Below are 15329 nucleotides of genomic sequence, written 5' to 3'. Positions count from 1 at the left end.
ACTGTACAGCAGACCATGTTGATATTTGAGTAATTACTTCACAAACATTACTTCATAAAGGATGCTAACAGCTCTTGGAGTTCTGTAAACTTCAGGAGGAAGCCAGTTAAACAGAATTGTCAGCTTTAGCTGAAGAAGTCAATTTGATTCATGGATTTATTTTAAAATGTAATCAGCACACGCAGGTGATTCTTTGGATTCGTGCAATTTCGTGGAACTTCATGGGCAGGAAGGAATTTGAGAGTCCAATTCCAAAACCTATACACTTATAAACCATGTCTAAAGCATTCTCCCCCCCAGGGCCACTGTGTGCACAAGTCCAGGGGGGTGTCATTAATATCATGCTTTATGTGCAGTACACAATCTGAGCGGCTATGTACAGTGCTCTACTAGTTATACTTCTATTGCCATTACTTTTTCTTTTAATACTATTATTTTTATGGTATCATTAATAATAATAATACTTATTACACAGAGTTGTGAAAATGAGGATTTAAAGAACCTACAGGTCTGCCACAGGTTAGGACTTATGGGTTGAATTGTGCCCCCCAATATATACACTGAAGTCTAATCCTCGGTACCTGTGAATGTGAGTTTATTTTGAAATAGTGTCTTTGTAGCTGAAATTAAGTTAACATGGGGTTACTGGTGTGGTCCTTAATCCAATATAAGCAGTATTCTTATAAGAAGAGATGAGAGACCATCACAGAGGGATGACAGCCGTGTGAAGGTGAAGACAGAGATTGGAGTTAGGCTGCCACAAAGTAAGGAACATCTGGGGTCCCCAGAAGCTGGAAGCAGCAAGAAAGTATCACCCCCTATAGTCTCAGAGGGAGTATAGACCTGCTGACACCTTAATTTTGGACTTCTAGCCTCCAGAACTGTGAGAAAATCAATTTCTATTCTTTTAAGCCATCCAGTTTGTGGTACTTTGTTACAACAGTCCTAGGAAATCAATACAGTATTATGTGTGCTGCAAATGCACTTCCGAAAGTAATGACATCTAGAACAAACCACTGGTGTGGGCTGAGGACCTTCATCTTCCTCATTCTTTAATCTAGGTAAATATTTCTCTTAATGTAGCCAACTTCTTTTCACAACTATGTCACAGTGTCACCTCAAAAATCAGTGGTAACCCCTTGTCTCCAATATCCTATTCGTCCATAGTTGGGTCCTTGATCTTAAGATCTAAACTCTGCATTTTTTTCTAGCTAGTGGGAAGCAGCTGCATAACACGGGGAGATCAGCTCGGTGCTTTGTGACCACCTAGAGGGATGGGATTGGGAGGGTGGGAGGGAGACGCAAGAGGCGGGGATATGGGGATATATGTATATGTGTAGCTGATTCACTTTGTGATACAGCAGAAACTAACACACCATTGTAAAGCAATTATACTCCAATACAGATGTTTAAAAAAAAAAAGATTTCATTCACAAATTCATCCTGCCATTCCCAGCCATCAAGATCTTTTTGTAAAATGTCAACCGGCCTGTTAAATGTCCTCTTCTACTTCATATTATGCACAAGTGTGGACGGCATGCCCATCTGTTTTCAACCTAATCATTAAGAAAATATTGTTCCAAACTAGGCTGAAGAGAGGGTCCTTTACTATGCCAGAGGCTTCCTGCAAAGTGCACATCAATCCATTACTCACCACTCTGTCAAATGTAATTCAAGTAAGTAACAGAAGATGATATATGTTCATTTCTCTACCTGTTCCAAAAGAATTTTTAACCCTATTATGCTTTCATAAGTGCAAAGTATTATTATTAATGAATTTTTGTCCAATGCTTCTTTATCTTCCAGTCTAGTAACCCCATTAAAGAAAGCAAAGTATTTGTACGGCAGAACCCATGCTGGTTATAGTTGCATTGAAATCTGACCTTCTTATAATGAAACATTCTCGAAATTGACATCCTGGTCATGTAAGACTTGAGAAATACATCTTTTCTTTTTTAGGAATTCCGATTAGACTTCAATATGTATGATACTATTTATTACTGAAGTTTAGAATGATGACAGAGGCATGTGATGCAGAATCTAAAGAAGTAATTTTGTTTAGTGTTCTCTATTTGGGAAGGACATTATTGGGGTCTTGTAATTTGAGTTGAATAATTGTCAACAAGAATTTCTATTTAAATATTAGATGCCAGATACATTGCAGATGTGCTCATCATGGCTTTTATGGTGTGAGTGGCCCTTCAAGGTTTCTCTACACTCAATACAGCCACTCTTAAGAGATACCCTCTGCTGCTGGAAAAGGGCAATTTCCAATAACTCGGGGCATCAAGAAAGGGTCTTTTACATGAGTGGATAGTTTCTTAAATATAAGCCATAATCTTCCTCCCTATAAGCCTCCTTCATTTTGCCTTAATCCCAAGGGAAGAACGAATTACACCCTTTTTCCATGTGACAGGCCTCAAGTCTTGGAAGGGAGTGATCCTGTTCTTTCTTCCTCTCTCTAGGTCCAGACTCTTCCATTTCTTCAAAACTCTCTCCCAGAATTCAACAAAAAAGATGACTACTTGAAGCTTGCCAAAGCCTTTAGAACAGTTATTACTCATTTTGAGTCGCTTTCAAGTCAAAATCATGTTGAGATCACCCACAGCAGCTGCAAAGAACTAATTATTTTTACTTCTACATGAGAGAACAATTAAAGTGCACAAAATTCATAACTTTGGACAATCAATTTTCAAGAGACAATTGCCAAGCTCTAGATCAATTTTCAGGATAGTATTATTCAAAGGGAGGGGGACAAAGAAATCTTTCATAATTGACAGATTCAGTCAAGAATCACATCAGCCAGTACATGACTTATTGACCACCAGGAGTGGTGTGAACGGCTTTCCGAGGCTCCACAACAAACTAACCTCAACCCACTATTCACACTTCTGGGAACCACTGCTGTCCACTATCAAACAACATTTGGTTTTTCAAATTAGTCTCCTATCCCTAACAAAGTTTTTCTATAATACTAAGTTGATGGAAGGATAGTAACCACGAGGTATATTTCACCAGTAGAAGGAACGCTTTGGGTAGGATAGCCCTGATTTCTCTTTAAGCATCAGACAGATACCCAGATCCTTGTGTCAACAGAAAAGTTTAATGTTTGCTCTTTCTATTCACTCCACCTACAGCTATTCTCTGCCATGTCTTCATATTGACTTAGAGCTCAGAACTAATACCCAGGAGTCCCTCAAAATATCCTATAAACCTGACCCTTAAACACACATACATACACACACTTCCAAAGAAGTGATCCTCTAAAACATCATCAAGAAGCAAGTGTCAAAAGTTAGAATTTTAACAAGATATTCTTCCACCTACAAGAACCACCCAGAGGACAAGTCAAAGACTAGGACTGCTTTAATTTATATTTAAGGATGGCGACCTGGGAGCCCCAGGTACAATTCTTCCCATGCCACTGGGATCATTCAGTGCAGAGTCCTCAAAGACCAGTTATAGCAGTGGAACACCTGAGAATAATGAATACCACAGTCACTCTAAAGGGCTATGGGGTGCGGGGTGGGGGGTGGCAGAGGGGAAGGGTGTGATGGGCACAGGACACGTCACTTGATCATGGCAATATTAACCCAGCTATGACTCAACTTGAAACCTGGTCTACTATCAATACATAGATACATAGGAAGGTTAATGAAGATATGAAGATATAGCACAAATGTCTTCAACATTAAAAGCCAGCCTTTTTTTTTTTTTTTTTGGAAGCACTGCTCAGCTCGCGGGATCTTAGTTTCCCCACCCCGACCAGGGATTGAACCCGGGCCCACACAGTGAAAGCGCCAAGTCCTAACCACGGGACCGCCAGGGAGTTCCCAAAAGCCAAGAAAGAGGCATTAGAACACAGAATGTAAGGTGATCAACAATGAAGGGCCAGAGAATTTTTAAATCCTATGTCAGACATTATTACGTGAAGGAGAAAGAGAACCTAAAAAAAATTAAACTTGAGATTTTCAAGATAAGATCAGACAATTTTTATCATTCTCAAAGGGTTGCAATGTGAGAGATCCATTGAATGAAATGGGTCTCTACAAAAGATTAAAGAATTTGGTGAACAATTGGGAAGTATTAACATGGAGTCATTTGGTCAACTCCAAGTTTTACCAATTGCTTACATTTTTAGGCATGCACTTTATGGAAAACATTCTTTAAAAAATAAAAAGAAAAAAATAAATTAATTTAAAAAAATTAAATTTAATTTAAAAAAAGAAAAACTAATGTTTTCCAAAGTGGCTATATATAGAAGCTGGAATCCACCTCCTGGTTAACACTAACTCTAGCTTTAATATCTGCCTCACAGATATTAAAACTGTGAGTTTGGTTAAGTCTGCCTTTTGGCAAGAAGGTCTTGTCAAAAGGAGACTAGGGACCAAAACCAGAAATTCTCAGTAAAACTGAAAGCCCTCTTTACTTGTTCCTTTTCCCTGTCTCTCCATGAGGAGGTCAAGTTGTTCACAGCCTCAATCTTACTGGACAGAGTAGAACAGGTTTCCCACCTGAACCTACCCGGCAGGGCAGGGCAGGGCAGGGCAAGGCAAGCACAAAACCTACAAAACTTCAAAGAACAAAGCATGAGGAAAAGAATGCAAAGTGCGCCCTCTATCGCTCTGTGTGTTTTAACTGCTAAGTGGCTGGTTGAATTGCTGAATCCAGTGATATAGGTGAGAGAGGAAGGCCATCAAGGTAGAAAAATTCTAAGTGTGCTGACCCAGCAGCAAGGATCTTGTGGAAGCCTACGTGGCCAGAACTGAAGAGTGCTAAGCCTGGTTCTGACCAGTCTGTGAACTGGCAGTGTGATACATGCAAATCCTATTAATGCCAGCACTGCCCATCATCAGCTGGAAAATTGCAACACTGATTTCTAAAATTTTATATTACTGCTTTATTAATGAGATAAAAATTAGACTATATGAGAAGTTTTAACAGAACCCCTTATTTGTGTTTATTTTGTACTTTTATAAACTTTTTAGGGAAATAGAATTTAACAACTATTGCCTTTGAGAAAGGTATTATTAGCCAAGTAATTATTTACTGAAATAAGTCTTGAGACAGTGTTTCCAATGTGTCCTCATATTGTGGATTATACACATGGCAAATGGCTGGAAACCCACATATGGGAAATAGACACTTGTTTCCTAAAAGTTTATGTCAATTTGAAGCAGCCAATTGGCATCATGCTCTTTAACAAGGTCTACCTCCTATTTCTTTAACCAATGCTTCTTAACCTGTTGAAGGAAAGATGAACCATGGCCACTTTAAGACCTCAGTGAAAGCTCTAGATCCTCTCTTTGCACGCTAAAAAGAAACAGAAAACGTTTTGCATCTAATTTCAGGAGACTCACAAAAACCCTGGCCCCATCTCTGGACCCCAAGTTAAGAAGCCTTGCTCAAAAGAAACGTGCAGAACCAGCTGTTTTATAAGTGCTCTTAATATCCTTCAGCAGGTGATGAAAATCAAATGGTTTTAAGTAAATTGTAAAGTTTTTCCCCAAATGACAAGATAAGGTGGAGAGCTACCTACAATTAGTTTCTCTACATTTTAAGAGTAAAAATAATATTTACTAGATTTCTCTAATCTTGATTGGCTATGCTGATCATATGATGGTGTTATGATACATAACACTTATGTGATACATAACACATAAGTGTATGTACAAAATTCATACATACACACCTACAAACAAACATATTGATACATAAGCACACACCCACAGACACACAGGTATTTGTTCTGGCTATGGGAGTACCAGAAATAAAAGAAGTTCCTATAATTCATATGCAAGAACATTGATAAAAAATTTAGCAACACAAGTATGCAAGTTTTTACACTTATGGTCTTACACCTCAGTTACTGCACCCACTCAGCCTTCGGTTCCTTAATACCAGTTACTTTAGTGGCGTAATTAAGAGTTGTAGGAAGTTCTGAGGCTCAGTAAAACTCTAGGTCCAAAGAACTTTTAAATGGGCTTAAAGGTGATTTCTTCTTTTAAAGCGAACACTGATGTTAGAAGTGTACTGTGTACAGGAAAAGCCAGTGAATTCGGGAGGGTTGGATTCCAGTTCTAGCTTTCTTCCACTTAAAAATTAGTTTTTTTAATTATACATTTCAGTAAGCAGCTCACCTTCTTTATTAGTTAAACCAGTCTCACCTCCTTCAAAGGGTAGCAAAATGTCAGTGCTCTCCTGGAAGGCACTGTACAAAAAACTATGTAGTCTACTCACACCTACAGAAGAACTTATTCTAAAATACACACATACACATACACACACACACCTGTGTCTCTCACAGGTATGTCTACACTGCTATATTTATTATTCTAAAGTCATAAATATAAGATTGAATGTTTGCCTGCACTAATTTATTTATGTTATTAATATGACTGCCTTTTAAGAAGATAAATGCTACTTTCTTTTTTCTCTAAATAATTATTCATACAGACAAAGTGTTTGGGGATGAAAATCCTTTATTGGCCCTTCGTTTAGAAGTATTTTTTAGATATGGGTGACTCCCACAGAGTTTCCCCCTCCCCTGTCTAAACTCACCCACCATTTGGGATACTCTATCATTCAAATAATAAACAGGTATATGAATACACACGCAAGCACTAGTGTACTCTGAAATTCTGAAGGCTAGACTGGGATGCTTTTACACATCAGTGTTGCTCATCTTTAAACTCTATAGAAGAATAGTAAATAATCAAATTATACCTATTATCCTAATTATTCATTCAAACTTCAACTATGCCCAAAAACATTTCTCATTAAGTCATTAGCATTATTTTAAGGGCAAACAACAAAATCTCATCATCACTGACTTTTTGTTCAGCCACAGCTTGTGGAGGAAGCACTCTAGTTGGCCTGGTTTGGGGAGTATTAAGATGAATATGCCAAAGTTCTGCCCTAAAGGAGCTTAAAATATAGTAAAGATGACACATGTGGCAAAGTAGCCAAAATAAAGGGGGAAATGAGAGTCCTTTAGGAGTAGCAGGAAAAGCTAAGAAAGGTTTTAGGGAAAATTCCAGGAAGGCTTCACAGAAACAGTGACCTTTTATTTAGCTGGGCACCACCACATGCTCGACAACCCAAAAACATGAAAACATAACGGTATGCTTGGAAATGAACTCATATGGTGTAGCTTAAGCATACAGTGCTTTCGTGGTGGTGGAAGGTTGGAAACAGGCTGTGGTCAGATGGTAGAGTACACTTGAATGTAAAGTGAAAGAAGCTGGAATTTATTCTGCAGTCAATATGGAGACCTGGGAGGTTTGAGGTTTATTAGCAAAGAAGTAACATGATCAGATCTGTGGATCACATTGAGAAAAATTCAATGTGGCAGCATTGTAAAGGATGGAGTGAGGAAGAAGTGGATGATGGGAAATGAGTCAGTGAGGACCTGAGCTAGGAAATACCTCTGGGAATGGAGAGTACGGGGTAGACGTAAACAACATTTCTGATACCCGCTAAGACTGAATAAACCAACAAAAGAGACAATAGGAAGTCAAAGACTACAGCTAGGCTTCCAGCCTTGACACACAGAAACCCCTGAACAGAAAAAAGGAACACAGGTACAGGAACACATTTGGGAGAGGAAGAGTAATTTCACGCACAGAAGAGGAATTGAGTTGTCAAGACTGAATGTGCACGGAATGGAATACCTATCCATATATGAGAGTGCATGAACTATTTATCCATATGGCAGTAGTTGGGAAATCAGAGAGTAACATAATCTGGAGTTCAAAAAAAGGGGGGACAGAATTCAAGGACTTTACATGGAAAAGGCAGTTGAGGATAAAGGGATGGATAAAATTCCCCAAGGGAAAGAATAAAGGTAAATAGGAGCCTACACCTACTCCGAATGAGGGGACCAAAGAAGAAAAATGTGCAGAATATGGGAGGTGAAACTAGAGTGCAGTGTCACTAACCAAAGGAAGAGACTTTTTTTTTTTTTTTTAAATTTTATTTTTGCTGTGTTGGGTCTTCATTTCTGTGTGTGGGCTTTCTCTAGTTGTGGCAAGTGGGGGCCACTCTTCATCGTGGTGTGCGGGCCTCTCACTATCGCGGCCTCTCTTGTTGTGGAGCACAGGCTCCAGACGCGCAGGCTCAGTAGTTGTGGCTCACGGGCCTAGTTGCTCCGCGGCATGTGGGATCTTCCCAGACCAGGGCTCGAACCCGTGTCCCCTGCATTGGCAGGAGGGCTCTCAACCACTGCGCCACCAGGGAAGCCCCCCAAAGGAAGAGACTTTCTTTGGAAAGGGGTGATAATCTCAGTGACGGGAGGGCTGTAACGTTGGCAGGGTTGGCACTGACATGAGTAGTGAGTATGGATGACCACTAAGAAAACCCTTTCGATGAAATGGTGGAGGTAGAAGCCAGATTGTGACAGACTGACAAGTGAGTGAATGAAAGCGCATTATTAGGCAAGACAAGAGAAGGGTTGAAGTCAAGAAAAAGATTGGAAAGTAAGGTGAGAAAGAAGGAAATTAGGAATTTTAGGATGGCGGGATAGCAGCAGGCTTGAAAAGAGGGTGACTGGATACAGAAAGGTCCTAGAGGAGAGAAGGATACATGGGGGGGGGGTCTTGGAAAGAATAAAACCACTGTATCCTTACCCATTCCCTCCTCTAGTCCTCAGACCCCCCACCTACCCCTATCCTGCTCTGTTGTCCTGAGAAAAAGATGAAAAATGGGAAAGACGAGTAAAAATCCTTTAGTTACAAAAACCCAATTCTCCATAGTTACACCATGCCCCATCCCACATACCTACATATACACATACGTATATGCATGTAAGTAGATATGCCTTCCCTATCATATATAATTATATACTACTTATGTACTGTATTAATTAGTGCCTTCCATATTTATTCCAGCTAAAATTGTGAAAATGTATAAATATGACATGCAACACTGTATCTAATGGTCAATCCTTGATTGTGGCAGATAATGGGGAAAAAAGTAGTGACCATCATGACATTTTGAAAAAAGAACATTTTAAACTTTATTTTTATCCCAGAGCTTACCACCTCCTTTTAGCAGGGTCATTCTGTCAAATGATTTGTCTGTCATCTATTTCCTGAAATGACATGCAACACTGTATCTAATGGTCAATCCTTGATTGTGGCAGATAATGGGGAAAAAAGTAGTGACCATCATGACATTTTGAAAAAAGAACATTTTAAACTTTATTTTTATCCCAGAGCTTACCACCTCCTTTTAGCAGGGTCATTCTGTCAAATGATTTGTCTGTCATCTATTTCCTGAACTTGGGAGGGGTAAGAGTGCTTATTTCCAGGAAAAAAAAAAAAAAAAAATTGGTTCAAAAGGCAGTCAGTTGGAAGAAAAGAACTAAAAATCCCGGATAATCTATAAACTGTCCAGTTAGTCTCTGAATAAATCAAGACGTAGTTTTGCATTAAGAAATTAGAAGCATCGGGGCTTCCCTGGTGGCACAGTGGTTAAGAATCCTCCTGCCATTGCAGGGGACACTGGTTCAATCCCTGTCCGGGAATATCCCACATGCCACGGAGCAACTAAGCCCGTGTGCCACAACTACTGAAGCCGCGCACCTAGAGCCCGTGCTCTGCAACAAAAGAAACCACAGCAATGAGAAGCCACGCACCACAACCAAGAGTAGCCCCCACTCGCAGTAACTAGAAAAAGCCGGCGCACAGCAACGGAAGACACAACGCAGCCAATAAATAAATAAATAAATAAATAAATAAAATCTATTTTAAAAAAAAGAAATTAGAAGTGTCGTCTCCAACTTGTGATTTCTGTAAACATTGGATTCGACCCAAGCTAGATTTATAAACAGATAACAAAAGCCAGAATAAGTGGAGGCCTGAGGAAATGTCACCTATTCTGAATCACTTCCAAATTTCAAGAGAGGAATAAGACGTTGGTTGGGGAAATGGCAACTTTCTAACCTCTGTGCACTGGTAAGGTACTGGCCAGAAAAACTCAGAATTATGCTGGAAGAAAAGCCCACTAACAGAAGAACAAAAGAAAAGAAAGAACATATTTATGCTGCAAAGTTAAAACATCACATGAGCTTTTCTGAAACACTCTAAACTTAAAAAAGCAGGCCTACAAATGTATTCCGAAGCTTTTAAGCGTAGGTTAATATGTTCCATGTGCCATTTTGAAAGAATACTGTGAGAAATAAGCTATCATTAAAAGTACTTGTAAAACTTGTAAATATCTCCACATCTACTCATTTGATTTTTTAAAACACTAATTAATTCAGCCTTATAAGGTTTAAGAGGAAATGTAGTGTTTTGTTTTGTTTTGTTTAAACAACCGAAGTTGCCAGTAACATACCACACTATTTGTGATAAACACTTCAGTTTCATGGAAGAAGCCAAATCTAATCATAGGAAAATGAGCGGTTATGGAGAGAGAAGCTGAGGCTTCAGGAGGGAAAAGGCTATGGCGGGAAACACTTGTCATACCACGCCCCCTACCATCATACCACCAGAAACACAATTACATGTCTGGAAGCCTTGCTCCTTTTAAAGAATTTCATCAAGAAGTTTTCATAAATCCCTGGTAAATCTGTGACTGGGCATATCAATAGAATGAAGGAGATATAAAATGAAATCACTACATACTAAGCTCAAGAAATCCCAGAAGACCATAATAAAGTTAAGATTTGTCTATCTACCTTTCAGTAATGCGGCCTGAAATGTGGCTTACAACCATTCCAAAAAATAAGACAAATCGGATAACCCAGTTTACCATACAAATAAACCATAAGAGGTCCCAAGACAGATACAGGCCACAGGGGTTAACAGTAGCTAATAATGACTATGTTTTTGAAGGGGACTGGAGGGTGAGGGGCCAATGAGTTACCACATAGACACAACATGAGTTGTCAATCAGCTTTTCAAAACGTTGGCATGTGTCTCCCATCTACAAGATATTCATTCTCACTATTGTGTTTGTGCCTTACTTTCAAATGTATTGCTGCCAGGCCCCAGTAGTGATTATCAAATGCACTTTTACTGTATGATTTTGTTTTCTAAATAAGCAGACAAAAAGACTAGTAGATGGCTAGTGTTGTTTATGATAGTCTCTCCCATACACAGTTTTATCTGACATGCTAGTCTCTAATCCTCTGGCCATATTTTGAAATAAAGCACAAAGTTAAATGATATATTTGCTCTCTATTCCAGACTGGATGCAACTGATTTTAACTGACTAAATTATCTGATCTCTGCCAAGAATTTTATTTCATTAAGAAAATGATATTATAGAGCATCTGAGATCATAGAGCAGACTAAACATAATGCCAAAGGAGTTCTGAGAATGCTCCACAGTGAAGGTTTGATTATTTGCAGATGGAATATGAAAAAAAGAAAAAGAATCAGATCCCGGGCATTAGCCTAACCAATCCTGGTATCACTGCTGCCGACATCACAGCACAAAGCCAAGAAAATAACTGATCTTCTAAGCCACAACACCTTTTTTTAATGTACTAATCACTTTTCTTCCTAGAAAGTAATACTTAACTGCCACTATCCAAAACAAAGGGAAAGGGGGAAATGTTGGTACCACAATAGGCTCTAGCATGTCAACTGTCACTGCTGACATGATTTGGCTAGTAGTCAAGCATTCACCAAGGAACTAATTTAAATCAATCTCCTTTGGGAAAGCCAATTGTTTGGTATGCGCAACAATTGGTGTAGGATCAATCAGTGGACATGAGATCAATTAAAACCAGCTTAAGCCTGTGAAGAGGGACAATTCACACAACCTGAGTTAGATCTCTATTCATTTCAATACTCTCACAATGCAATCCTTAAGCTTCCTTGCAAAGCAGAAAAGCTACTATCACCCTACACTGTCTAGCCAGCACTTTAAGTAGTTCCACTTTTAATTAAAAACACAGTACGCCCTTTGTTGGTACAGATAGTGTGGTCACTTTTAAGGGTTGTAGTTATTCTAGCCAGAAGCTTGAGATTTGGGAAGGGACACCCGTTAAGGAAAACACACACATTTTGATATAATTTTTTCTTTACAACCTTACCAGTTTACATGTACTTGAAAGCATTTGAATTTTATTAAATTGAAAGGTTTGTCTGGCAAAAGTTACTACTGCACACTTTAGAACTGGGTTTCTAAACGTCAGCACTTGGGGATGTGGTGGTAACTGCCATGAGATTTTGCTAAAGCAGCTTTGAAACAAATAGGTTTTGCGTAAGCTACCTAAGGAGGTATAGGCAGAACTTTGGAGATGGCACTGAAAAGGAAAGCATGCAGTATCGCTTCTGGCCGCAGGAGTGCTGTAATGTCATGTTCCACCAAACAGCATCTCTGCATTAAGTTCTACTAAAGCAACATGCTTGATTCTTCCCAATTCAACCACAATGGGGCAGGCAATGTGGATCAGAAAGACATCGCTGAATTAGCAAGTCATCGAATAAACAAGAATTTGGCAAAGGATTTTAGATATTTTGTATTTTGAACATTTTAAAGCACTTTAGTCTTTTCAGCCAAATAGGCTGCAGTGTCTACTTGGGGGCAGGGGGTGTAGGGTGTAGAGAAGCCTCTCCAAACACTTTGACCACTTAGACCACAGTGTAATCAAAAATTGCCAGCTCTACCTAGTGATACCTGGAAAGAAAATACCGGAGTGGAGAAAGGAGGCAGAGAGGAGGTGAAGGAGATGGGAAGGGACTTTGGCAAGACTGATATCAGTATGAAACTTTCATGGCCTCTGGGAAGAAATTCCTCCCTAGTACATTTATTCGGAAAAACTTCTGAAAGTAAGCATTTTCCAAATGTCAGAAATGAAAGACAAGGAGAGTAAGAGAAATGAGGGCGAGAGAAAGGGGTATCCTTCTCATAAACCACAGCTCCATAGTGTCAATTGGAGAGCAGAGGCGGCGGAAATCGCACACCACCAAGTTACCCTGAGTTCTGCCTTCTGGCCGGCCAACCTTCAGCCCTGCGGGTAGGTGAGAACAGCTTAACGACGTCCCAAAAAGCTTTGAAAAATTAAGGCGCAGAAAGCTCTCTCCAAAATCTGGATGCAGGACTGGAGATTCCATGAAACGAGTTGTAAATAAACCGCATCACAAGTCGAGCGAGATGTTCATATCCCAGAAAAATCAAAATCTGTTAACCTCAAGACAAATTCTAACTGCGCAAAAGTCCAAACTGCACGACCAAGACGGATAAACTCTAAGAGGCTGCTGTGCACCTTCCTTGAGGCGGTATTGCAAGGTGGGGCTGTGCGTGCTGGGAGCGGGGGTGTTGCGGTTTGCGTTTAAATCCTTCAGCGGACTTAACAGTGTTTAGCAGCCCTTCCCCTAAAACGCAGTTGGACTAGCTGCAGCCGCAGCAGGACTCGGAGACAGAAATACGGGCGCACTGAATCATCAGGAAATCTAGCTTTCTGAAACCTTTCTGAAGGCTTCCACTCGCCTCCCCACAGTGCACACAGGTGATGGAGAGGAAGGAGGAGGTCAAAAAGCCGCAAGTGAGTTTCACTGAGCGCCGGCGCCTCTCTCAGAAGTAGCTGCTTTTGAGGGGAGTAAAGAGAGAGAGCAAAGTCGGGCCTGTCTCCAAAACATCACCCTGCAGGCAAGCGTTCCCCCCCACAAAAAACCTGCGCACGAGTTGCCGCTCAATGCGCTAAGTTCAGTACGTCATCCCACCTAGTCTTAGCGTCCAGCAAAAGAAATCAGTGTTGCTCTTTTCCTAGAAATGCAGGTCCTCCACATCGACTTGGTACCCCTCCCCAGCTCTCGATCCCACACGCGCGCGGAGACACAGACATACACTCACACCCCAACATACACACACACGCCGAGTAGTAGGCCGTGTCCAAAGCTATGTGGGGTCAGGACTTGGGGTGCACGTGGGTGGTGAATGTAGAGAAAGATGAGCTGCAAGGAAGATGGTTGAGAGGACTAAAAAGAAAAAGAACAAGAAAAAAGGATGCCAGGCTTAAAAAAAGGGAGAGAGAGACCGAAAGAGAGAAGAGTTCAGAAGTAGAAGCTCGGCAGTCAACGTGGGTACGGACCGCACCGCTCAGCCCTGAACTCCCGCAGGACGCCCGGCTCGCCGCGCGTCTCGCTCCGGCTCGCCGCGCCTTCTGAGCACGGAAAAGACAGAGCGTTCGGCAGAGCTCTGGAGACCGGAAAGCGGGGAGCGGTGGCGCGCAATGGCGGGGGGTGGAGGGCACGGTCCTGCCCACCTGAGCCCCTGAGCGAGCGCCGCCACCCGCGACCCCGACCCCACGCGCCTCCGGCAGGGTAGAACCCACCTCTCTTACTGCGTCTCCATCGATTGCCTTGGCAGTGGCTGTAATCCATACAGTTCAGGATGATGAGGGCAAAGGAGAAGAGACGAAACTGCATCTGGGCGGTCGGGCAGGGGAGAGACGCCTCTCAAAGTCGGGGAACTGGAGGGCTCATCCGAGGAGCCGGCGCCGTCCGCGCTGTTGAGGAAGACGCCGAGGGGGAGTCGCCACTAGCCCAGGGGGCTGCACTGGTCAGTTCGGCGCAACCAGCATCTTTCCGCCTTGAACCTGAGAGACGAGGAGGAGAAGCCGGTGGAGAAAGGCCCAGGGAGGCAGCTGCCTCTTCACGCGTCCCGATTTAAGAAGGGGAGGGAGGGGGGAAGCGAACCCACTGCCTGGCAGGAGCTGCGGGGCAGCTTAACCCCAAGCGCACAGCTGCCTGCAACTTGGAGAGGAAGGTGATTGCAATCAGTGAATTAGCAACCGCTGCAGACCTATAGGCTCCGACCCGGGGGAAAGGACTTTGCGCGGGCGCTCCGGGAAAGAAAAGAGCTCCACAGTTCCCGAGGGTGCAGGGTTAAAGGCGCGCTCTTCGGTCCTTTGGTCCCACAGTGGGGTACCCAAGTGCAGTGGTCGCGGTGGCCAGGCGCGGGTCGCCTACCGTGAGCACTTACGTCTCAGGCTGTGCGGCGTGCCTAGGCGCGGAGCTCCATCCAGGGCTCGGAAAGCGAGACGCCTCGCTAGCACGTGGGCTGGGGAAAAGTTTGCCGAGACCCGCCGGGAGCGCGTAGCAGCTCTGGGACCCCGGCGGCCGCCTTGGGTTCGAAGTGCCCGGAGGGTCCTCTGGACTGACCGCGCCTAGGAGCGCGGCGGGGCGGGCGGGTCCGCAGCCTCTGGGATGCTGCGTCCCCGCCGGTGAGTGAGATCCTACGGCAAGGGTTACGCCCGCTCTCACTCTCTGGGTCCCTGTCCAATTGTGCGGTTTCCAGAGCTCTCTCCACAGCCACTTCACAGCTAAGGTTTCTCCGTTTCCAAGCTGTGGGAGACAGAACGCTCCCGGGAG

General features: G+C 42.4%; 1 protein-coding gene across 2 annotated transcripts in view; it reads right to left on the bottom strand.

Annotated features, from left to right (window-relative positions):
- The window catches only part of RSPO2 (R-spondin 2), a 166106-nt gene extending 151722 nt beyond the window's left edge, over window positions 1–14384 (bottom strand). For both annotated transcript variants that reach the window (XM_007446532.1, XM_007446533.1), the window contains exon 1: window positions 14291–14384. In XM_007446532.1, coding sequence (XP_007446594.1) covers window positions 14291–14384 — 94 coding nt within the window. The remainder of the gene's footprint in view (window positions 1–14290) is intronic.
- Window positions 14385–15329: the final 945 nt, after the last annotated feature.

Source organism: Lipotes vexillifer, unplaced genomic scaffold (genome assembly GCF_000442215.2).
Source record: "Lipotes vexillifer unplaced genomic scaffold, Lipotes_vexillifer_v1.1 scaffold327, whole genome shotgun sequence".
Classification (NCBI taxonomy): Eukaryota; Metazoa; Chordata; class Mammalia; order Artiodactyla; family Lipotidae; genus Lipotes; species Lipotes vexillifer.
This window is presented reverse-complemented; position numbering and strand designations above follow the sequence as displayed.